The following is a 25,189-nucleotide window of genomic DNA, read 5'->3' as shown; positions in this document are numbered from 1 at the left end:
TAGTTTGTGAATGGCTACTTAAATCTTGAAATGATCATCAAGAATGAAAAAGAACAAAAAGAAACGAAAATATCAATAATTCCACATCCCATGATCTTAGTAATGGTAATATGTATTTGCAAGTCTCCTGTTTCATGTATTTATTCCCTAAACAAACATTTATTTTAAGCCCATGACTTCTAGTCACTTGAATAAACATTTAGATTTAATAATAGCAACAACCAAACAGCAATAATAATAATAAAGTAGAAAACCTAGCTCCTAGTCAATGCATGATACCCTTCTAAGCAGTGGCTTGTTTTTTCCTATGGCTGGCTGAGCTAAGAATGGATTTAAATGTTAGAGTTTGTAAAGAAACAAGATGTAAGTATGAAATCAGAACTAAAGAATGCATGACAGAACTATAGAATGGAGAAGCCTAAATTATTTGGTTTCTTACATTTGTAGAAAGAACTCCCTGCCCTGATGTAAAGTTTTACCATCTACTAACTCATTTAATCCTCATAACCTCATTATTATTGTTGTTGTTCTCATTTTATAGCTAAAGAAATTGAGTCACAGAAGGATTTACATCCTTTTTGAAGGTTATCTACCAGATAAGTGGCAGAAGAATGAACAAAATCAATCAGTTTTACTTTAAAGATAAATTACTATGATCTCTGCCCTGGAAATGCCCAGTTCATTCTAATCCTCAGAATTAGCATATTGAAGAGGAAAATAATGTTCTGGTTTTTTTTTACTTCTCTCTCTCTCTCTCTCTCTGTGTGTGTGTGTGTGTGTGTGTGTGTGTGTGTGTGTTGAGAGGAATAAGTATGTATTTATAAAAATAAAATATGCATTTTATCACTGGAAACATTAATCCTTTCCCACAATGTGCTTAATTTTGATAAAAATATTGAATTTGATATGACTTTTATTATTTATTCTTCTCATATTTATCTCTGTGTGCAGTTACCTTTTTCTAATAAAATTAAAATCCATTAGCTCTTTTGGAAGGAATATTATTTTTATAATTTTTATTTTAATTTGTGCTTAATACTATTTGGTTGTAATAATGTACATTTTTTTAAGTTTCATACCATCACACTGCATTTGGGACTAAGCAATGTCTATGCAACATTGTCTTGGGAAATATGGACTGTTTCTTCCTCAGTGTTCAACTTGTCAGCTTTGCTCTCTGAGTACCAGGGAGGGGCAAGATTTCAAGATTTCTTTCTCTAACTTCCAAAAGGTGGTGGGAGTCAAGGATAAGTGTTTCCTGAATTTAATGACACCACCATGAAAACAAACCAAGGCAAGAGGAGAGTGGGAGAGGACAATGTCCTGAACATGTAGTCAAGATTCTAACTGCCTCACTGATTACAAAAAGACCCAGATTGAGTGTTGTAAAGTGAAACGAATAAAATTTTCCTTGCCTGTTGGATCCCACATGAACACTACAGCTGAAAGGAAATTGTGGCCCTGTATTTTCCACTTTATATCTTTGGAGGTTTTTACTGGAACTCCCATACCAGATGAGTATGAAAGTAATAAAACCAGACATCCTCACCATCTGACCTGAGCACACAGCTTTTGGGTCCTTGGACTCGGGAAAGTTTGATCTGACAGATGGTGAAGCCTAATGGCCTAACAATTTCTCTCCCTCACACACAAATACACTCACTCCCTACTCAGACTCACACACACTCCACACACTTGCCACACTTTGCTTCTGCTACAAAAGCATAGTAATTGAGTATTAAGGCAAATTCCAGGAATAATGCTAAAATTAAGGAAATCATTATCTGATGTCTTTAAAAAGAAATTAAATATATACTTTGGAATTTAATGGATAAGAAAAGTGCATATTTTATGCACAATATTTTGAGATGAGTTAACAAGTATTATATGAACCAAGGGAAGAGATTTTTTAATTGCTTATTTTGCTTTTCCTATATGACACATTTCTCTCCCTTCCTCCCTCCCTCTCTCCCACTCCCTCCCACATTCACCCATGCCTTTCTCTCTCTGGAATATAGGTGGGACTATTGTATATTCAGACATTTGAGTGTAAAAAGAATTTCCAGAGACTTGAAATATTTCTCTGCCTCTAAACAGAAGTCAATATTTGGATTGATTTGATCAAAGACATTTAGAGTTGAAGATTTTACTTAGCAGGTAATTAGGCAATGAGAACTTCATAGAAAAAATTTCAGGATTAAATATTGGCTCAAAAAATGGGGGAACATTAGTTTTTGTATCTCATAAAAATGGTAATGCAACAATTATCAGGGTCATATTAGAAAGCACAGACTTTACTCTAGCTTAATGGATCTAAGGATAAGCATTTATCAGCAAGGAAGGATTTAGCATATAACGACATGTAAATGAATTGATGACTGATCATAAATTAATTTTAGTGCTGAAGATGTAATAGAGACACAGCAAGATGCCACTTTATCATGGTATTTTATGTTCAATAACATTTGAGCAACAACTTAATGTCCTGTGTGCATTTTTTCTTTAACAACTTGAATACATTTGAGATATTTTTTGACCTTTCAGTAATTTTAAAGCTGAGAAATTTGGAAAGATTGAGAACATAAACACAAATAAATTTCTCTATAGGACATAAATTCATTTTTCATTAAGTGTTTAAGTATGTATTGATTATGTTTGGGGCTATAATGTGTCAAATGAATACAAATCTCATATAATTTGTAAGAATCTCTGGCTGAACTCCTTTTACCTGGTGTTCACTTTTATTTTCATGTTTATGCTTACATTTAAAAAAAAAACTGTTACCACTAAATGACGTCCTTTTTAATTGATGAGTTACTCTTTTTTGTTTTCTTTCAATTACTGTCTTTTTTCCTCCCCCTTTTCTCTTCCTCCTCAAGGATTTCTACCCTTCTCCTCCTTCTTTCCCTCCTCTCTTTAATAATTGTTTGCCTGAATCTTCAGATAATTCTTGATGTTCAAATCAAAAGTAAGAGGAAAAATTGTAATGACTGAGAGGTAAAATCAATAAATGTTAAAAATTTTAACGATTTTATGGTAGGAACTTTAACATATGTTATAGACCTTTTTGTTCATACAATATAACTAAACTGCTTTAAAATTGTCCTACGAAGGTACTAATTCTATGTATCTCATCCCCAATTCAGAGGAAAGTTGAAGACTTACCAGAAAGGCAGAGTAATGAAGGAACAGGAAATATCGATTTCTTTCTGTTTTTATTGGTTGCAATCTATTGAAGCAACTAACTTAACTTCTCTCTTTCACTTGGGATCATTAGTGTTCTCATTGCCTAATATGGCCAAATAGCTATAGTATATTTGTCTTTAACTCTAAAGTCATCTGTCTAGTCGCTTTGCTCTTATTGGAAGTACAAGTAAAAGAATAGCTAATGTTGTCTCTTTATCAACCAATACCCACTTGATGTCCTGCCTTCCAGGCCACTCTTTCTTCCCAGAGAAGGGAGTCGGTGAGCATCAGGAAAAGCTTCATGAACAAATAAAAAATAAATTCATTTTTAAATGAATTTAAATATGTTTAAATATTCTTGATTATGTTTGAGGCCATATTGTGTCAAATTAAAGCTTGAAAGATTGAGAGAAATCAGAGCAAACACAAAAGTAGGAAAGTTGCTGATCTGTTTAGGGTAAGGCAGATGCATGTATGGAAATCCTCTTGTGTGGGACTCACTTTCACAGGGCGATAACAGTTTATTTGGGGGGAATGTTGGGAAGTCTTACAAGATGGGATTTCTTTGGTAACATTGCTGTGATGGGAGATTTATTTCTAAATTTTGCAGATTCAGAAACTAAATTTGTCAATATTCTAGATCCTCAGAGTAGAACCACACAGCAGGCAGAGTAGACTCAATTTCTTGGCTGATCATAGTGGATAGAAGTGGAATAAGAAAATTTTAAAAGAATAACAACAAAAATAAGAGCTTGGGCTAAGTGCATTGGGATGGGTGAATCTCAATAGAGATGTCACATATACACACACAAATAAATTGCCACTTGCCACTTAATGATATTTAGCATCTTCATTGGAAGACAATATTGCTTAACCTTGATATTCAAAAATATCAAAGCCTAACCAAGATGTACATCATATGAACTTTATTATATAATATATATCCTAATTTATATAATAAAAATTATATAGTACAATTTTTACTTTCTTACTTGAAGACGTTATTGCTTTTCCCATGGTTCCAAAGTAATCAACAAATATTCACTAATTTGTTTAATAAATTTTCTGAGGATGCTTGTAAGAACATTCTTTTTGCAACTAAAGAAAGGTCATTGCTAAGAAATTGTACATCAAATATAATCACTCAAAGAATTTACAGTGAATAAAAAAACAATAAATGCATTTAATTCCATATGCCCACTGTTCATTGAATTCCTACTGTTCAGTGACCCTGTACAAGAAATACTGAAGTGAAGAAGAGATAGTTCTTAATGTCAAGAGTTTTATTTCCTGGAACAGGAAAAATACATACAATATACAAAATATAGGGAGACAGGTGATAGACTACTGCATGCACAATGTTTTCACAACAAAGGAGGGAGTCACCCTAATAGAATGTTGAAGGTAGAACCCAGGTGATAAAGATGGTATTTTATTTGAACTTTAAAGTTTGGCAGTGATTATTAGATTTGGTGCAATACAGAGTATTGTCAAGAAATGGGAAGTGATGTGTGGGTGAGAGAGTGAGATTACACTAGTTGTGGGACAGAATGGGCTGCAAAGGTAGGCTGGCTTAATATTGGGGGGAGGTCTCAGATTCCTAATTTTTTATGTGCATTGGTGTTATAGGTAAGACTTTAAACAGAGGAACAAAGTATAAGATTGATGCTTTGAAAAGATAATGTAGATAACAATGAGGAAAGATAGAAGGGACTAGAAGGAAATCCGCTAAAAGGAGTGTCAGGATGAATTAGAATAACAATAAGGAGATGCTTGTTTGGAGAGTGAGCACAGACATTTAGAAAAACAGAAATCACATGGAAGGGTTTGGAACTGAGCTTCTGAATGTTTTAAAACTATTCCCAGTTCTCGACTTTCATATTCTTTTGTGACCCCTTGCTGAATCACTTTGATTTCTTCTTATCTCCTGTAGCATTATATTGCAAGACCCACTGCATCATTTCTTCTTTCATTTTGGGCTGTTGATCCTTGACTTGTGATTATTAACCTAGAAATGAATCTCTCAGAGGAGGCTCAGTTGCTGGTGTTATCTCAGGTTCCTTGCAGTGGTCTGTGTCAAGGGAATTTGTTTGGAAAGTAAAAAGTATATCTTTGTGCTTTTGGCAAATAGAATCAAGACTCTATCTTTCTCTGCTACACTTAACACCCTTTTAACTTCCAGATCATTCTAACCCTTTCAGTTTCAGTTTTCTCTGTCTTGAGAATGCATGCATCCGTGTTATTGTACCATGACAGCCTGAATTCTAAATTAACTTTTTGTAAGTCCTTTTTTGTCCCTCTTCTAACAAAAGCAGAAGATAGGGTAAACAATACTTGATAATTTATTTTGTCATGAATTAATGGTACACCAACTTAAATATGTACTGCAATTTTAATTTTATTACATAATGAGTTAAGTTCCCAGTGTGCTTTTATCTAATATGTGTGTATGTATATGCATAAAATACTAAGTGACTTTCTAGAAAGAAAAAAAGTTGTCAATATCTTCAAAGTGTATTTTCTTTAAATATAAAGTTGCATTTTTTTTACTCTACTGCCATAGTTCATTTTGAAAAAGAAAATTGATAGAAATGCTGATAATAGTCTCCATAAAGGCTAATTTCATAAGTATCAGTGTTAAAGAGAAAATTAGAGTTCTTCAAATATTAAAAATCAAAGAAAGCATAAGAAATATTGAAATTAATAGCACTTTTGCAAACTAACATTTTCCTTATGTTCTATGTTTAGTTGATTTGATGTCATCTATACATTTTAGTTGATGTATTTTGTTATTTAAACAGTAATTAACTGTTCACCTTAAAATCTTAAAATAATTCCAGATCTTCTATGAAATACAACTGTATGTACAAGGTCCGGTATTCAAGTTTTTATGCAGATTACCATTGCCCTCTGAAGTAACTTCAAATTATACCCATACTATTTATTCAAGCAAGTCACCGATCAGTTTAAATTAACCATAATTTGTTTCAATAAAAGTGTTCATCCCTGACTTGTAGAAAATACACATAGCAGTTCTTGCTTGGAAAAATGATCATGTAACAATTTAAACAATGTAAGAAATGAACCACTTGGAACATGTCTTGCACATGTGCTTTAAACAAATACCGATTTTACACAAGCTTCTTTCATTTGTACTAAGTGTGTTTAAAACACGGATAATGTTTAGCTAAGGAATCCATGATGAAACTTCAAAGTGGCAAGGAGTCGAGGCAGTGTACTTGCTCATTCGTATAGTGTTTGCAAGCACATGAGATATGTAATATATACAAACTCACTAGACAACTACATTTGTTTTTAGGTTCAATGGTAAATGGATGGGGCTCTGCATCTGATGAGGATTGTAACTTTTCTAGTCATAGATCTAGTGTAGGTAGCTCCTCAGATGGTTCCATATTTGCCAGTGGCAGTTTTGCACAAGCACTGGTGGAAGCAGCAGATAAAGCTGGTTTTAGGCTGGATGGAACCAGCCTTACAAGAACAGGTTTGTAGACTCCAAAGTCAACACTCTTTGCATGAGAGAATCTTGTCCTTGGGACACTTACCTTTTTTCTCCTCTTCTTTCTCAGCAAGTCTGACTGCAGGGCTCTCTGTAATATGCATGAACATTTGGGATGCTCTGTTGTCTGAACTCTGACCTGATGCAAGTTTTGCAGAGCCAAAAATAGGCTCCAACTTACTACCTTCTATCCTTAATATCCCTTTCTCTTCACGGTTCTGCTGATTAATTGGAATATACTTCCTTTCTATATTACGGCAAATCAGCAACTCAGATTGCCATTAAATTTTCAATAACTCACACTTTGCAAAATCTGCACACATTAATAATGAACCTAGTGATTAAAATTATTCAGCTTTTATCTCCATTACTTTCCTTTGCCCCGTCTCTTTCTACAAATGCAGTTTCTGGGAAACCTTCCTCAGCATGGGGTGAATAGGTGTAAGGCTTTCAGTCTAACAGTTCAAATGGCTGAGGGTCTTATTGTTTGGCTAAGATTTTAATACAATAATTTATTATATGTTTTAAAGGATGCTAATTAAAGATACACCTACTGCATTTGCAAGTTGAATAAAATGATGACTACGTGTATATTGTACATTAGAGAATTTAATATTGATTTCTGAGAGTAATAAGTAATAATATAAAGGACCAATTATGTCATTTTCACATGCTGCTCATTCCACAAAAAGAAATGCAGTCTTAATTCTAAAAATAGATTAGCAGTTTGTAATCATTTGTTTTTCTGGGGAAAAAAAACAACAATTTGGCATGATTATGCTCTAATATTTGTATATGTACTTCTTAACTTCACATTTAGGATGGTAATATATGAATTAAACTGAGCTCTCTTAAAAAACTAATGAAATATCAAATGCATTTTTAAATCTTTGTAGTGTTCAAATATTAAATAAAAGTGATATGCTCTTGATATTTATTAAACTCTCAGGTTAGAAAAGTGAGCCTTGGAAATTGTCTTGAATTATATCATCAATGTTTATTTTGAGCACGTATTAGATATCTTCAAGCAAAATAAAATGATTTCTCAAGCATTGCAGAGGTTTATTTTCATATAGCATCCAATCTAAAATATGTTGTAATATAACTGTTATTTGAATTTTCTTGCTTTATAAAGCATAAGTCAAAAACTTTATGTTGCCTGAGTGCTTTTTGTGGCATTAGCTGTAAGCAGAACAGTGAGAAAGTGCAAGGAAACTAATAAATTAGACAGAATAGGTGCATTTCTTGCATGTGTGCTAATAGCTAATAAAACATTAAGCAACATCATGTAACATTGACTTAGGAAAATGAAACTATGTAGGATAAGTTTGTATGAAATGAAAACATGACAAGAGAATAAATATATGAACATAAACCATCCTTCTCTTACTATAATAAACAGTATTAAAAGACGTTTTTGAAAATGTATTAGGTAACCTTTTCCCAGAATAAATTTCACTTCTTTTGTACTAAACCACAAGAAAGGGAAATAGTACAATTCATTCGTCCATAAGAATTTGAAGTCTGCTAAGATACAGTAATCACAAAATACCTACTTCACTTTGGATATACAAGGTGATTTTAACCTGCTATCCTCTACACTGATGTTATTGAGTTTCCACTAAGAGATAGAGTTCATTTTGTTTGCATATAAGTGGTAAAGTCAATTTAGCATGTGTACCTGAGCAGACTTTTCAAATAAAACTACAAGGCATTTTTTACTGTGCTCAGATTTTTTAAAATTTCAGGGGTGAAAATGAAACAGTGTGCAATTCATTTAAGAAATAACCTCTTGAATTTTGAGAAATAATGTTTCATGAATTTGCATATAACTATAAAATTATCACTAAAATTTTCAAGGTAATATAAAAACTAATCAAGCAGAATGAATCTTTGGATTGGTGGGTTTGTTTTATGTTCAATTGTTTGAAATATTTTTGTGGGTGGGATGTTCTTAGCTTATAAAAATTGAACACATTATATGTAGCAGGGCATATATTTATTTTTATAGGTGCACCAATATTTGGTATCTTCCAATGGCGTCTCTAGGTAGGTTCACAGACTTAGCCTTAGGAAGAGCAGAAAATACAAGACATTATCAGTGCATTACAATGACCTTCCCTATACCCCACTCCCTTTGTTTTCTTTCTAGGAAAAGCCTTTACCTCCTCTCAAAGACCTCGACCCACCAGCCCATTTTCTACTGATAGTAACACGAGCACAGCCCTGAATCAAAGTCAGAGGCCCAGGCCCACCAACAAACACAAGGGAGGGCGAATGGACCAACAGCCAGCACTGCCTCACCGAAGGGAAGAAATAACAGATGGTAGGCTGATTTCTGTTCCTCTTCTTTCCTCAATGAAGAGATGCATTCTACTTGGTCATTAACTCAGATTAAAATATCTATGGTAGATTAGGCATTGCCTCATTACATACAAGGCAGGAACCTGGCAAAATGGTCTTGCTTACGTGAAACACCCTCTCTCTCAACAATCTGGAATTATGTCTTTATGATTAATCCCCAAGAAAGAGAAGCTGTACCACTCTTAACTGTTGATTTTTCTACCCTTCTGAAATTTTTCTTTATTGTATTTTAGCTTAAATAGGTTAGGAAAAAAAACATAAGCAGCATGTGCACATGTCATAGTATCAGAACATTTATGATATGAAATTATAATCTCTTTCACTCTTGGAAAAGAACTTGAAATGGTTTAGTAATTTTTTAGTTTCGTGAATTTCAGAGCTTAAAACATGCTAGCGGTTATGTAGTTGAAGAGTGTCTACTTGGGCTGCTATAACAGATAATCATAACTGTATAAACAGCAGAAAGTTTCTAAACAACAAATATTTATTTCTCATGGATATCTTGGCTAATATTAGTGGAAGTACAAAGATCAAGGCACTTACTGATTTGGAATCTTTTGAAGGCTCACACTCTGGTTTACAGATGGTACATTTTTATTAATTCTCACATGATGGAACAGACCTCTCTGGGGTGTGATTAATAAGGGCACTAATCCCATTCATGTGAACTTTACCTTTATGACCTCATGAAGCCCTCATATTCCAATACCATCACCTGGGGTTAGGATTTCAACAGATGAATTTTAGGGATATACAGTCATTTGGACCATAACAAAGGGCTAGTATATATATATATATATATATATATATATATATATATATATATATATATATATATATATATTTTCTATTGAAATTCAGAGAGTAAATATTTGGAGTTTTTTTTAGCATGTGGCCTGTGCCACAAGTACTCTGCACTGCCATTATTGCATGGGTAGAGCTATAGTAAATGAAAATATGGGTGTGACTAATATCTAATAAATCGTTATTGATAGAATAGTGGCAGAATTTGGCCTATAGGTCATAGTTTGCCAACGTATGTCAATTAATTGAATAGCCAATCTTTGAATATTTGCTTAAATAGTTAGTTTCAGAAAATATTTTTACTGGAAGTTATCCATGGTCAATAATGAGTATTTCAACTGCTCTCAGAGCATAGTCTATTTCCCACATTTTCCACTTAATTATTATATCTTTTAAAGTCTGAATAAATATATTCATCATGAAACTTTATTCTAAGCATAAGCACATATGAAGTATATTTAAGGATATATAATTATATTTAAAGTGCCTAGTATGCAGTGAGACTCAAAAATGAGTTTCTTCCCTCTTCTCAACCTTATCTTTCATAAGCATACAAACTTTATCTGAGATTGTCCAACTAAACACTAGGATTAACCTAGCCATGCTGAATGTTGGAAACATTTGGGGAGATCTTCAAATAAACCATGGAGACATTCATGATTATTCTGAGGTATAATACTATTATAGGAAGTTTTGAAGCTCCATGGGTTAAAATTAATGGACATCCACCTTTGAGAAGCTATGACCTAGTCCTTAGCACTCTTACATCCATCATTATGAAACAGAATGAAGCTTGTTTTGGAAAAAAAAAGCATTTTCCTTTGTGGGAAGGGGCACTCTGTGTCAGGCAGCCATCTTTGTGCTTTCTTTTGTCACCCTGTAATGCTAAGAAGGCTTAAAAAAGCCAAACATGCTTGTTCTAAAAGCTTTCAGGTTTGTTCATATATCCTGCTTATTTTGTTTTCATGGGGAAGTGTTTCTATGGAATATGAAGATTAAGGGTCCAATTGAGTTTTTCATTCTCTCTAAATAGATACCCTGTGGTGAACAAAGCCTTTCTGTTCCACATGCTCTGGAGATTAGTTGAGCACTTAGAACAGTTTGCAGTGTTGATCTTATTCACTCTAAATAGAAAAGACTGCTCTCACTGATATGCTACAACTTGGAGAATTAATAATTTTATATATTTTTTTCTGCTCAGAATATTGTGGCAACAGAGAAAAATATAGTGTGTTCTTTTTACAAATCTTTGAAGACCATATGTAGTATATGTGGACGGCATACAATTTAAATATACAAAAAGTAGAGTGCTCTTTTTTCTTCTATAATCCTTTTTTCTGCAAGATTTTTCAATATGTTCACATAAAACTATCTTCCTCCTAGTTTAAATCATGATCAATATATTGCTTATCTTTCTAAAAAAAATAGGTCGCTAAATTTCAATTTTGAAAAGTGATTATGAATTATGTGTTATTAGTAGATATATTTTAAGTGATATTGCAAAGGAAATTTGGCTCACATATCTTCCCACATGTGCAATCCAGACACATTTAATTGTGAAACAAGGACATTTATTTTGGAGGCCTTAAGAATATTGTTATTTTACAATAAATGCTTATGACATGGCACTTACATGATATGAATCCATGTGTCAGGAATAATTCAAAACTTCTTTACATAAAATCAAACTTTTCTTTTTGGGAAGATTGCTGCCTAGTAGTTTATAGTGTATGGACACTTTACAATAAAACTTTTACATTATAGATTTTACAATAGTGTTTTATGGCTATATTAATTAGGGTAATTATTGCTAGCTGCTTTACCAAACAACCTCTAACCCTCAGTGTCTTGGCACAGTAAAAGATACTTTCTTATTGACACACTCATCTATCAAGGTCAGGTGGTTCTCCTCTAAGCAGTAATGTAAGGGTGTAGGTCTCTCCAGAATTGAGATGGCATTATTTTCAGAAATATTTATGGTTTCTGAGCGAGGCAAAGACAGATAACGGGTGATCATTGGGAGTTTCTAATGACAAGAACCTATTTCATGTCTCATATGTCATTATCAAAAACTCTCTCCCATGGTGTCTAGTACTAGAAAGTATCCTCCATGTGTCCCAGAAGAATTGGAATGGATATTTCTGTGTCTGTCCCAAAAGCTATACCAAAACCCAGGCACACCTAAGGAGACATTGATGAATCCACATCTTCTATCCACTTGCATAATGAGTCAAAAAATACCTTTGAAGCCAACACACTGAGTAAAAATTGGCAGTTCTCTACCCAACAAACTGATTTTCCTTAGACTACAACCTGTGTTCCCTTTCCCCTGGTTTTTAATGCCCTGTTCAGAAAAGGGGCCCTTTCCAAGCTCTGTCAAATATTTGCTTTACCCCTTAAAATATATATTAAGTGTATTCCACATGGTAGACAATAGGAGCCAGATAGACAAAATCCTCTGGTTTCATGGAGCTTACATTTGAGTCTAGGAAGATAGATAAAGACCAACAGTAATACATGAATATAAAAAAGCAGTTGATAAGAGGGTGATCATTGCCATGAGGAAAAAGACAAAAGGGAAAGAAGTTGAGAAATATGGAGGTAGGGAAGAGATATTTTTCAGAATGTTCTTTAGGGAAGGCCTCACATACAAGGTGACATTGGAGAAAAGACTAGAAGAATTAAAGCAAAGATATCCAAGGAAAGGTCCTTCAAAGACATAAAAAAACAGCAATAAAATCTGGGGCTTATTTACCAAAAATGTTAGGGGAGAAAAATGACTAGAGCAAGCATAAAAACAAAATAGAACACGAAGTCAGACAAGCAAAAGAGCACATATGATGTAGGACCTTAAAGCTGCAGTGTTGCAATCAGCCTTACAGTATGTTGAGTGGGAAGCTACTGGAGAGAGGGGTGGGGAGTGGGGGGTGGGGGGGAGCAGAGGAGTGACATGATCTTCTCTGTTTTTCTTTTTAAAAAGATCGTCTCCACTGTTGTGTTATATTTAATGGGGAAAAGGTGTAAAACAGATCACATACTTAGGAAGCTGTAGAAGCAACATAGGGGATTCATAACAAGTCAGAAATAAGTGAAAGCGATGAGAAGTGAGGAATTCTGGAAATGGTGCTCACAGGTCTTGTTAATAAAATTAGTAAAGCAAAGCTTAAAGGTCACTTCATAGCTTTGGTGAACTTGTAGGATGAAATTGCCACAGGTGGGGAAGAGGAATATCATGCAAGACACACATTTTATAAAGGAGGAACTAGATTTCAGTTCTGATATGTGCAATTTGAAAAGCTTTCTAAATATCCAAGTGGATTTGTCCCATGTAGATTTGGTTAGAAGAGTCTGCAGTTCTTGGGAGGAAAGATCCAGAATGGAGATACTTCATTTCTTTGTGGTCCCAGTTTCTCAAATAAAAAATGAGGACAATAACAACATTTATGTCATGGGATTGTGGTCACCTGACAATAGCTAATTCTCAGTAGTCTAGTAAGATACTCTTTAGTGAATTGACTTTGTTGAGATGAATCAACCTACAATTGAATAATAAATTTAATTTAGATAAAATGTATTTGCTTATATATTTTTATTTTTCTATAGCCATTTGCAATTCCATTTCCCTTTCCCGTTGGTTTATTTCAATGTGCTTGCAATGCCCTTTCTTCTTAGAAGACACAGTCTTCAAGGATATTACTTAATTATGAAGCTATATAATTTCAGGTTATATTAAATAGTCTTCAGAGTTTTAGCTGGCATAAGCAGATACCATTTTGACCATTTTAGAAATTAAGCTGCTCTGATGGAGAGTAAAAATCAATGTGAAGATCTGTTATTTTGGAAGCAAATTTTATAATTTCTCCTTGCTGTCTCTCTAAGAACAATAACTCAAATGAAATAATTAATTTGCATTTATAATAATGTTTAGTGATGGGAGTCCCAAACTCATTAGATTATCCAACAAAGAGATATCTCAACATTACATTAGCTTTTCATCTTGGAAGAAATGTTTGGAATAAAACCTTATTTTCCCAGACAGAGACTCTGTTCCCCTCAATAATTAGAAATTCATAATATAATGTGAAAAGTATACATAAGAACTAGTAACCATCCAACCTGGGTGCTCCAGATTCTCTGTGCAGTAGAGAATAATATAATTTTGCTCCTAAGACAAAGTATAAATCTTAGAATGACCAGTTTAACATTCCTTTGAAAAAGCTATTTTTTGTATATAAGAAATTTATACTTTTCCCTTTAAAATTCAATGATAATATTATTAGAAATAAGAACCTGGTTATAAAAGTGTCATAACAATGCTATATTAAGTACAGTATCTTCTAATTAATGAAATAAATAGTATACATGATTTTTGCTTTTTATGAATAAATAACATAATTGCCAATACTCTAAGGATAAACTAAGAAGTACGCAATAGCATACACAAAATCACAATAAATCAAGCTAAATGAATATTTAGAAGGATTTAAAAATTATTTTAAACCTGGGTGTTGTGATGCTCACCTACCATACCAATGACTCAGGAGGCTGAGTCAGGAGGGTCACAAGTTTGAGGCTGGCCTCAATCATTAGCATTTAATGAGACTCTCAACAACTTACAAAACTACCTCAAAATAACAAATTAAAAAAACTGGGGATGTAGCTCAGTGGCAAAATTCCCCTGGGTTCAATGCCCAGTACTAAAGGAAAAAAAATAAATCATTTCAGCTGGTGTAATATTTAAGGAAGGAAGTATGATTTCACAGTGGAAGATTTTCAAGACACAAAGTTTTAGATATGAATAGCTAATAAAAGGAAAATGAAAAATTTGCTGATACTTGAACTTTAAAGTTTTTCATTTCCGATATTTAATTTAAAAAGCGTTTCTAAAAAATTATCTATTTCACTACTTCTCAAATTTCCATGATATATTGCCAACTCTAGTACCATAAAGCATATTCAATCTGTATGCTGAACATTGGTTATTATTTATTAAAATTAATACATTGGAAGATTATAATATATTAGTTGTAACTCATTAGCTAACTCATGAAACGAATAGCCAGAATTGGTTGTCAGGCAGAATGTTAATTGCATTTAATAAATGTTAGCTTAACCCTTTGACTATTGCTAAATGTGCCACATACTTGGGTAAAGGCAATCATATGTTGCATATGATACGGCATATAGTTCTTAATTTCCCAAGGGTGATGTTTCCTATGGAGATTGGCAGGCTGGCTTTTGTTCTTTTATTAGCACAGTTGCTAGAATTTCTAGTGATGTTATTATTTTATTTTTTGCCATAGTATTTCTACTTTCAAAAGGGAAGGATGAAAATAAATTATGACCCTTAGGTTGCCCTTTAACCTTGAATGTTAGCCCCAGTGTGCAATTGAAAACATTTTCCATGTTTAACAGTTGGATGAATCCAGTCAATTTGATTTCAATGATGCTGTGGTAGAAGACAGCAGAGACACCAATAATATGCATTTTACATATCAATAATTGACTTTTATTTTTCTCTGTTTTTTTTTTTTGTTTGTTTGTTTTTGCATGGGTGATACTTGTACGAGGGCAGGAGCTTTTTTTTTTTCCAACTTGAACTAAAACCTGTATTTTTTCATTAAATTTTAGTCCATTCTAAACATTATTCAAAATTTTTAGATCTTCCACCACCACCAGATCCCCCACCAGGTCAGGGTTTAAGGCAGCAAATAGGCCCGAGCCAGCATGCTGGTCATGTGGAAAACTCAACAGAGAGAAAAGGAAGCTCTCTAGAGAGACAACATGCCTCCAGCTTAGAAGACCCAAAGAGCTCCTTGGATTGTCCAGCCAAAACCTCCCTAGAGTGGCAACGACAAACCCAGGAATGGATAAGCTCCACAGAACGCCAAGAAGACACACAAAACGCCCCACACAAACAAGGGGTTGGATCAGGTGTGTTCTGCACAGTCCCAAGCAAGTGTGGGCTGTGACCCTTTTATTTTCTACCAGGTATTCTAGAAATGGCAGTTGTTTAAGGGCATCCAAGAGATATTTGCCTTAAGTCAGTAAGTGAAGTAGGAATTTCTCAAGCAGACCTCAGAGGCATGTTCCTTGAAATTGATTACAGTGGTGATTGCTCCTCAAATTGACCACTCCATAGGTCTTTGAATCCAAGAGATCTCCAGCCTTCATCTACGGTCTCAGGGGACAATTTTGGCTTTTTTGCCTTTTACCTTTTCTATTGAGTAGCTTTAAGACCACTAAATTTCAGCTTTTGTGTCAGTTTAATCTCTACCTTCAAGGAGATTGTCATTTTGACAGAAGTAACCAGTCACTTGAAAGGAGAGCTCCTGTCAGTCAATTAGGTGAATTAATTGAGATTATAAATTTACAAATAAATGACCAACCAACAGACCTCATGTTGGAAAAGGTTAACTGATTAAATGTAGATGACTGTTCACATGGGGACAAGAATGCTCTTGTTTATAAATCACACTTCCTGGAAATGTTAAAACATAAATTTCATGGTTTCTGATTGGACATTAATTAGGGGTGAGGCTATTGCATTTTTTGGAATATCTTGCATCAGGATTTACTGAGTATTAATAAACATATACACATGCACACAACTTTTGAAACATATTCCATATTCATTTGGACTCAATCTTTATTAGACAAGTCCTCTCCCCATGCATTTCTGTAATTACATTTTGTTACAACACTGTGCTCAAGTTTTTGAAAAATTCAATTTGTGCAAGGGGCAGAAGATGACAATTTCAATATCTAGATTTACTGAAATGTTTAGGAATGGTTGACCATTCAAGCTGTGAGAGAAAAATTATGTGATCCCTGTCATTAAAGACTATCTAAGGCAAGAAACAGTAAATTCAGCCAACATTTTTTCATCATCTAATCACTTGTTAATGGCCAAAACCTCAAAAGAAAGAAAGAAATAGAGTAGTTGGGGTGGAGAGGAAGATGTGGAGAGATGAAAAGAAAGAGCTAGAGAAAGACAGGAAGAGAGAGATAAGAAATAAAGAGAGGAGAAAAGGAGAAGGAAAGAAGGATTCAAAATATTAAATAATTATTCATAATACATTTGATCAGTTATTTATTGGGAGACAATATACAAAATAAATATTATCACATTTGTTAAAATTGGGTGGGTTTCTCTTTTTCTTTTAATGAAATTCCTAGCCTTTCAATTAATATATTTATGTCCCAAGCAACAACAAAAATTTAAGAAACTTACTTAATTTGTTAATACAAAATCCTTGATCTAAATTGATTGAGAAAATATTGCTGTGGTTTAAACTAAAACAAAACCACGTTCCTTCTGTTTTGATGGGAATATTGAAGCCTCATTGAACTCTAGAAATTATTCTAAGATATGCTTTTTTTTGAAACAAAGTAGTTCACTGTAAGCTGCTCTCTTTTATAATGAATTTAAGTTTTGCAAATAATATACAACAGTGTATACTTATCCCAAAATCTCTTTTAATTTAATCCTGCTTCAGATCCTATTGTAGGAAATGTTGCTTGCACATGGAAATTCCTTTAATATCCAGTCTTGATTAAACCTCTTAATTTTAATTTTACTAAAGAATGAAATAGTAAAATGGTCCATTCTGAGCTTAACTTGTAAGAGTTAAATTCGTGTTATTTTCCCAGACTGCAGTTCAATTTAGCCCTTTATTGTTTTTTATTTTTCTTTTTCAGAGGAGGCCTTGGTGCCCTATAGCAAGCCCAGTTTCCCATCTCCAGGTGGCCACAGCTCATCAGGAACAGCTTCTTCTAAAGGATCCACTGGACCCAGGAAACCAGAGGTGTTGAGGGGAGGCCACCAGCGCAATGCCAGTGACCTTCTTGACATAGGATATATGGGCTCAAATAGTCAAGGACAGTTTACAGGTGAATTATGTAAGTGTTTTAGGTCACTGAAAAGGCTACCATAGCCAAGCACGGTGTGGCACAGCTGTAATCCCTATGACATAGAAGGCTGAGGTAGGAGGATTCCAAGTTTGAGGCCAGCCTCAATTTAGTAAAACCATCAGCTACTCAACAGGACCCTGTCTCAAAATGAAAAATAAAAGCACTGGGGATGTAGTTCAATGGTAGCTCATCCCTGAGTTCAATCCCCAGAACCAAAATAATAAAAATTATGGTTTATTGTGATTCAGAAAAAATATTAGATTAATAATATTGTCATATTAAACAAATTTAAGAATGATAGAAAACTTTCCCTGCTACAGGAAAAAAAATCAATGATTTTTAAACAAGTTTGGTCATAACGTAGATGATTGCTTTTTATAGCAGGTCGATGACATAAATATTTCATTTATATTTCAAGCTGATTTATGCTATGTAAGAATTACTTTAAACATGGTGGTGCACACCTGTAATTCTAGCTACCAGAGGCTGAGGCAGGAGGATCACAAGCTTGAGGACAACTTGGGCAACTTAGTAAGATCCTGTTTCAAAATAAAATATAACAAAGGCTGGGGATGTAGCTCAGGATAGAGCACCCTTGGTTCAAACACCATTACCAAAATAAACAACCATAAAACAACAGAAAATTGTTTAAACGTGGGCAAAGAGTCTCAACACTTACAAGTTAAATTAAATGTAGTTCACTGGATACTTTTCTTGCTCTTTTAAACTCAGCACAATAAAAAAGAGAGAAATTCTGGCCCTTTGGTACTTTAAAGAGTCTTCTTAGTAGTTCTTCCTATTCTTTATTTATTTGCTCTTCATTCGTTTTTTTTTTTTTAAATTTATGGAGTCAGTCTTAAAAAAATTTGATCTTTGATTTGAGTTAGTTCACAATATTTTTATTATAATGATATAGCTATTGATTAAGTTTATCTTTTTGAATGAAGAACTGGCATTGGTTTTCATATTTTCTAAATATAAAAATATGAGGTAATGGTGAAAAATAGGGATGTCACAGTTCGTCCAATTAAAAACATTGAATTTGTGTTAATTCCATTAGGAAATTTACCAACTCCCTATTCCCTATTATAATGATGCCTGCTTAAAATTGTCAACTGCTTCTTTGAATTCAGCTTAACCAAGTCTGTTAAGAGAACAGCCATGGCTTCTAATGTTCTCAACCACTTGCCTGATTATAGCTCATGAGAAGACAAAGCTACTTTTATGATCTCTTGAATTCCTCATGGAAAAATAGTTTATGATTACCATTATGCTCACATCACAGGCTGGAGGAGTTCATGAGCTAATGAAAAGGGAAAATAGTTTCAAACTTATCATTTATGGATCTGAGTTATCATTATTGGCTATTATCAATCAGATCAGTATTAAGATTTATTTATAATTTTTCATTTGGCCCATGGGTACTTGAAATTTTCTTTAAATTTTATATTGACATAATCGTAGGTGTTCAGGGGGTGAAAATAAAATAGCTCTAGTTGAATTTTAAATTTCCAGATACTACAGTGTTTCTATTTTCCTTGTTTCTCTGGTTCAACGAAAATGAATTACACAAACACACCAAGATCTTTCTGATGACTTCATCTTCATTTACTATCCGGTTGCTCTGATTTTGAATATGCGGGTCAGGATAGAAGAATGCATCATTTAACTCTTGAGCTTTATTCCTGACTTTTGTTTCCATCTCTTTTTAGAGTAACCGAGAGGAGACATACAAAGCTGCTCTGAAGGATCATCAGGTCCCAACTCATGAACGTGATGACACTAAACAGTGCAATGAACAATTTCTTTTATTTATGTACTATTAAAAGAACTGTAAATGCAATGTAAAGACACACAGCCACACATATCCCACAGATATTTTACTTGTGTTCTTCTCTTAAGTACACCATCCACCTTAACTCTTTCTTGTCAGGAGTATATTAAAAAAAAAGAAAGAAAACAAAACTTGCCCTCCAGGAAGAAAAGGATTTTTCTCTGTATATAATTTCTTTTGTGCATTGCTATGCAAGCTAACTCTTTTTAGCTCTGTTCCTATTATTGTCTGTTCTTATTGGTTTGTTTTACTATATGTGAATTAATAGGCTGTGGTTCCATATATTAACTTTTAATTGTGTAACTTTTTTTTTTGTCAGAACAGAAATTAGAAGTTTATTAAAGGACAGCAGAAAAGACTTCTCCCGGAGGAAGAAGGGGACCCAAAAGGTGGAATCTGTGGAAGTGCAGTTGTTTCCCCTTTTTATAGTTCTTTCAGTGATGGATTGTAGGTTGGAGGTCTACAGGTGGGCTTAATTATCACCTTTTGAGATGGGCTATCTCCAAGTCTGTTGGGGCTGTTTTCCCAGGCTCCATTAACATTTCCTTGAGGTGGACTTTGGCCTAGGGCCTTTTCAGGACTTCATTAACATTCCATGAGTTGTCCTGCGTTTTCCCTGAGTCATTCCCAGCATGGCCTCCATTTTAGATTTCACTCGATATTTGATTTACCTAACTACACTGACTACCTAACTTTTAATCTGGCTTCATTCCCCCTTTTAATTTAGGAACTCCTTACTGCTGTAAGGAAGGGGGGCGAAGAAAATCTTTCTGGCTTCTTCAGGCTGAAAAGGGACGGTGTGGGGCAAGCAGTTTGGAGTCCCCCTTTAAAAATCGGGTCTATTGAGTGGGTCCATGATAGAAGTCTGATTGAGAAGTAATGGGCTGGAGGGCCATTTGAGTGATGGGTGGTCTATAAGAGAAAAAAGAATTCATTAGTACTGGAACCAGACTGATGCAGCAATAAATCTCATAGCACAGGAATATGCCAATGAGTATGATGGCAAAGACAAAGACTAACAATGTTTTCCACCAGGAAGTACCAAGAACCAGGAGCTAAGATTGCTGAGAACATGGCTTTTATCTGAGTATGTAAATCTTTAAGGATATTTGTCACATTGCCAGAATTGTCAGGGATGTAAACACAACATTAAGATACAGTTTAATGTCATCTGACTTGCAAAATCCTTTTACTAGTATGACCTCTGTGTCTAATAGAGAAATCTTTAATTCTGTTACTTAGGGCTGGATAACCATACTAGCAAACACCAGGCCTACCTGTGTAGGTTAGAAATAAAGGCCTTGAACTAAGAACTACTTTGGCAGTTCCTTTTGATAGTTATCAGGCATTCATGTCTGAGAATCTCTTTTGAAGAATCCAGTTTACTTATTTATGGAAGTTACATTTAAGTATTATTTTATTTAAAATGCCCAGGAATAGCTGTGTTTTGGCTTTGACTGTCTTTGCTAAGTGTTTAAGATGAAGCAAGTCAAACTGACTTTTGTTTCTATCTATTGTTAACAGTCAGCCAAGTTTCCTTGGGAGTCCTCGGGAACTTACAGCAGCTTCTCAGATCTGCTAGTGCCATTTGCGCTAGGATGGGTCCAGGCCTTGCTTGACCATGTGGCTTCCCTCAGAAGCATCAGGAATGTCTCCCTTTTCTGATGACCCTCCTCTTCACAGCAAATGCACTGACTGGCTTTCTGTCCTCCACTGGTCTCATTAATCTCCCTGATCGGGAGGTTATGTGGCCTAGAGTTGCAAAGCTCTTTGGAAAAGTCCCCTATCCCCTGACTCAGACTGACTCAGACAGCAAGAGTCAAATTTTTAATTTTAAAACTTAATCTTAAACATTTAGCAAATAAGTTTTAACAGCCTTATATTAAGAGCACTGGGCTTTAATGTCTATCTCTCTATCCTGTAGGTGATAACTCCTTATCTTAAATTAACCCAGGTTGTGAGTTCTTAAAGTAGTACCTCTGCAAAACAGGCAATCTTTAGACCATTTATAAGAAAACTACAAAATAAAATTATCAAGAGTAAAAACATATTTAGTTCATATAATAGCTACCTTGAATTTTGGTGGAGTTATACATTATATCCCCTGTTTGAGATCCTGGTAATCATGACAAAAACTAACCTTTGGACACAACTTTTAATGTACTGAAATCTAGCCTATTTCTTTTATAGTCACTTTCACATGCAGTGAGATGGGACATAGAGCCTTATCTCAAGTAAGGGGCTCTTCATGAATTTTACTATAGCTCTGAAGCTGATCTTTGCTTTTTAGACATCATTTTATAAAGCCTACATAAATTGTTGTAAACTTGAGCAAACACAACATAATATCACATCTAAAACATGAATTAAAGAAAGGCTGAAAGCTTCTAACATTTTGTAGAAAAGTAGCAAAGTACTTTTGTGTTTTACAATAAAACCTTTACATAGATTAAGCCCTCATTAACTTAAAAATACACTTAAGTTGTATCTCAGTGTAAAAAGGTAACATAGAACTATACATATCTTATTGATAACAAGCCCAGTTATAGAACACAAATGATTTAATTATATCTCCAACATGTCTTTTTTTAAGCCTAAAATTACCATCATATAGACTCTTATCCAGAAACACATTTTTCCTCTATGAAATCCATACCTAGAACTTTCTAGTTTCTTTTTTATCTGTTAACCTCCTTCTGTTCACATTTTGAAACAATACTTGTAAATTTTGAATTTAATCAGATTATTTTATAGACATCAACATTTTTAGGTTTTATTTTTGAACACCTAGAAAAACTTATAAGCTTAATTTTAAAGACATCTTTACTTTTATCTGTTTACCCAATTTAAATTGAACCATTTGAATCATGTGAGTCAAAGAAATTTGGATCCATTTTTAAAATTTTTCATGAGCACTCCTCATCTGCCAATTGTTATATCACTGCATGATATATGAACATACACACATACAGACATACTGACATACAACACGTAACACAAGTGTAACACAACACAATATTAAAGGCCTTGTTGCTTTCTTAATTGTGTAACTTTTATGTTTAAATTTTGCACTGCAATTTTATTTGGTGATAAGCACAAATCTTTACTCCTTATGACATGAAGAAAAGATTGAATGTGAAGGGGGTTTCTGTACTGTAAGCTAGGTTGGATAATGCTGGTGTAACTCATTCTGTTAGATGGTTTTCAGCTGGGGTGTAGAAATAGGAAGATGCAAAGGAACAATGGTGTTGGCAAAGTCTGAACATCAGAAAACGAGTCTGTTTTTAAGAGAAGAAAGATGGATTTTGCTATTGACAAAAGCAAGGGGTCAAAAGAAGGAATTTTAAGTCTTTAGGCTGAATATGCATTAAAATATGCAGATAGCAAAGATGTACTAAACTTGCTTTAAAAAAAATAATTAAAGTTTTATTTAGAATCAACTTTACTTGTCATTGTAATTGACCCATCTGAGAATGGCGACAAGCAAAAGGAAATTAAGGTGTTTCACAAGAGCTGTATTTATATTATAGCTTTTTAAAACAGCATTTTCTGAATTACCATAATTAATCTCTCCAACTCATTAAGTCAGAATATAACATGAAGTTCCCCAAGGAAACAAACAAAATGAACTCGCGACTATCTAGCAAGTAAAGAAGCAATTTATTATTAGGACATGCTCAGGCTGCTTCCAAACATGAAATCTATTGCAATATCTTGTTTTGTCTTTCTAATACATGTACAGTACACACTAGAGGATAAAACTGAATCACTTAAATTCATGATTGAAAAAATGCAGTCTATATACAACTTTGTGTTTCATTTAACTAAGATATAAAGTTGATTTCACCAAAGGTAGAGCCAAATTGCAAGTGCTTAAAAAGCAGTGCTCAGAGTATGTTCAGTTCACCATCCATAAGTTTATTGGAATAAATATTTGATGGTACATTCTCGGAAATTGGCTACCAACTAAAATCTGTTTGACCCATTTTGAATGAGTAAATTGAAAAGAAAAAATTAAAAAGGAGAAAAAAAATGCATGTTTATACACTTTTTAAATAAAACCAAACCTTGTAAGTGGACACTAATAACAGTGTCCTCCCTCATTTGTTTTCACGACTTTGAGAACAAGAAGTTGAACATCAGCTACGTATGCTCAAAATAAATGTGACTTTGAAATATATGTTAGCTACTGTACATGTATAGTCAATCAGTCAAGTAGAAGATAACCTTCCTGAAATTCCCACTTGCGACATTTTCCCATGTGCTACCTACGCAATCTTAAATTCTAGCTCTGACTATATTTTCTTATGTTTTTCCTACGATATATTCAGTACTTCAAAACTATTCGATGTAACAATCAGGATCAGTTTTCAAGTAGGAGACCCTTTAATAGGTCTCATACTCTGCATTATTGGCTCAGTCACCGGTTCATGTCCTGTTGTCATAGCAAAGGGATGACATAGTTCAATGGCTCCATCTTTTGAATTCCCTGAGACTGCATCAGCACAGGCAAGCCTAGAATGTGATGTTATTTATGGACCCCAACATCTTCTCGGTGTCGTGTGTAGTTCATTTCTTCACTGAAGAGAAAAGGAATTCTGAGACACACTTATTAAACACTTTATCAGCTTTCTACCATCAGTGCCTGGATTTTCATGCAGTTTGATTTCTCTGGGATAAAGAGACTGGGAGAGGAGAAAAAGCTTTTGCAAAAAAATGAATACATAATAATTCACAACTCTAAGATGTGAGGAATTTATTTTTTATTTGTGAAGTTCCTTAATTCACCTCCTTTATTTCAAAACAAATATCTAAGAAGTTATATTCATTTGTATTTCATCTTTTTGCTCCTCAATCACTGAATTTAGTCTAAAATTTTATCACATAGATTATACAGATTCTTGACTCCTGGTAACTGGCATTTGTAGGCAATTAATAAACCAAGACTTAAAAAAATATGTCTTTATGTAGATGACATGTAGAATAATTGGAACATAGCATCATACCTTCCTGATTGTCTTGAGTACACAAAAAATTAACAGTTAGGTAATGCAATACAAACCCTGTGGTTACTTGGAATGTTCTTTTAGAATAATCCATGTTGCCCATTAAACTTAGTTTTAAATAAATTTGTCCAAAAAATCTTCCACCCAATATGGTCATCCTTTTATAGAGCAAAATAACATGCTATGGCTATATAAATTCAGGAACACTCTTAAAAATCAGAAATCTTCATCAACATGATACACGTATAAAGCTACCAGTCAGCACAAGCCAGAATGTCAACAGAATAACACAAATCTAAGAGAAACTTCGTAGATTTTTATTGTGTAGCTGATTGAATGAATGCGAATAGGAATTCACTGAGCTAACTCTGCTAACCAGAGCCTACATAAACCATCAGAAGGAAAAGTGGGTGGGAGAGAATGTAACTTACTTTGCACTTACAGGCAACACTGCTGTGAAGTCAAGACAGACACAAGTACTGCTTCATTTATAACGGGTAAAGTCTCATTAGAGAAAATAACCATGTCAGTGCCCAAACTCAGGTATGCCAGTGTATGCCAGGG

The 25,189-nt window shown here is 34.0% G+C and overlaps 1 protein-coding gene across 1 annotated transcript in view; it reads left to right on the top strand.

Annotated features, from left to right (window-relative positions):
* The window catches only part of LOC143389861 (roundabout homolog 2-like), a 53,336-nt gene extending 35,528 nt beyond the window's left edge, over positions 1-17,808 (top strand). Inside the window, 3 exon segments of the mRNA XM_076842625.2 lie at positions 8,856-9,029; positions 15,533-15,805; positions 17,573-17,808. Coding sequence (XP_076698740.2) covers positions 8,856-9,029; positions 15,533-15,805; positions 17,573-17,808 — 683 coding nt within the window.
* Positions 17,809-25,189: the final 7,381 nt, after the last annotated feature.

Source organism: Callospermophilus lateralis, unplaced genomic scaffold, assembly GCF_048772815.1.
Source record: "Callospermophilus lateralis isolate mCalLat2 unplaced genomic scaffold, mCalLat2.hap1 Scaffold_66, whole genome shotgun sequence".
Taxonomy (NCBI): domain Eukaryota; kingdom Metazoa; phylum Chordata; class Mammalia; order Rodentia; family Sciuridae; genus Callospermophilus; species Callospermophilus lateralis.
The sequence above is the reverse complement of the archived record's forward strand: the minus strand, read 5'-3'. Positions and strand labels throughout refer to the sequence as shown.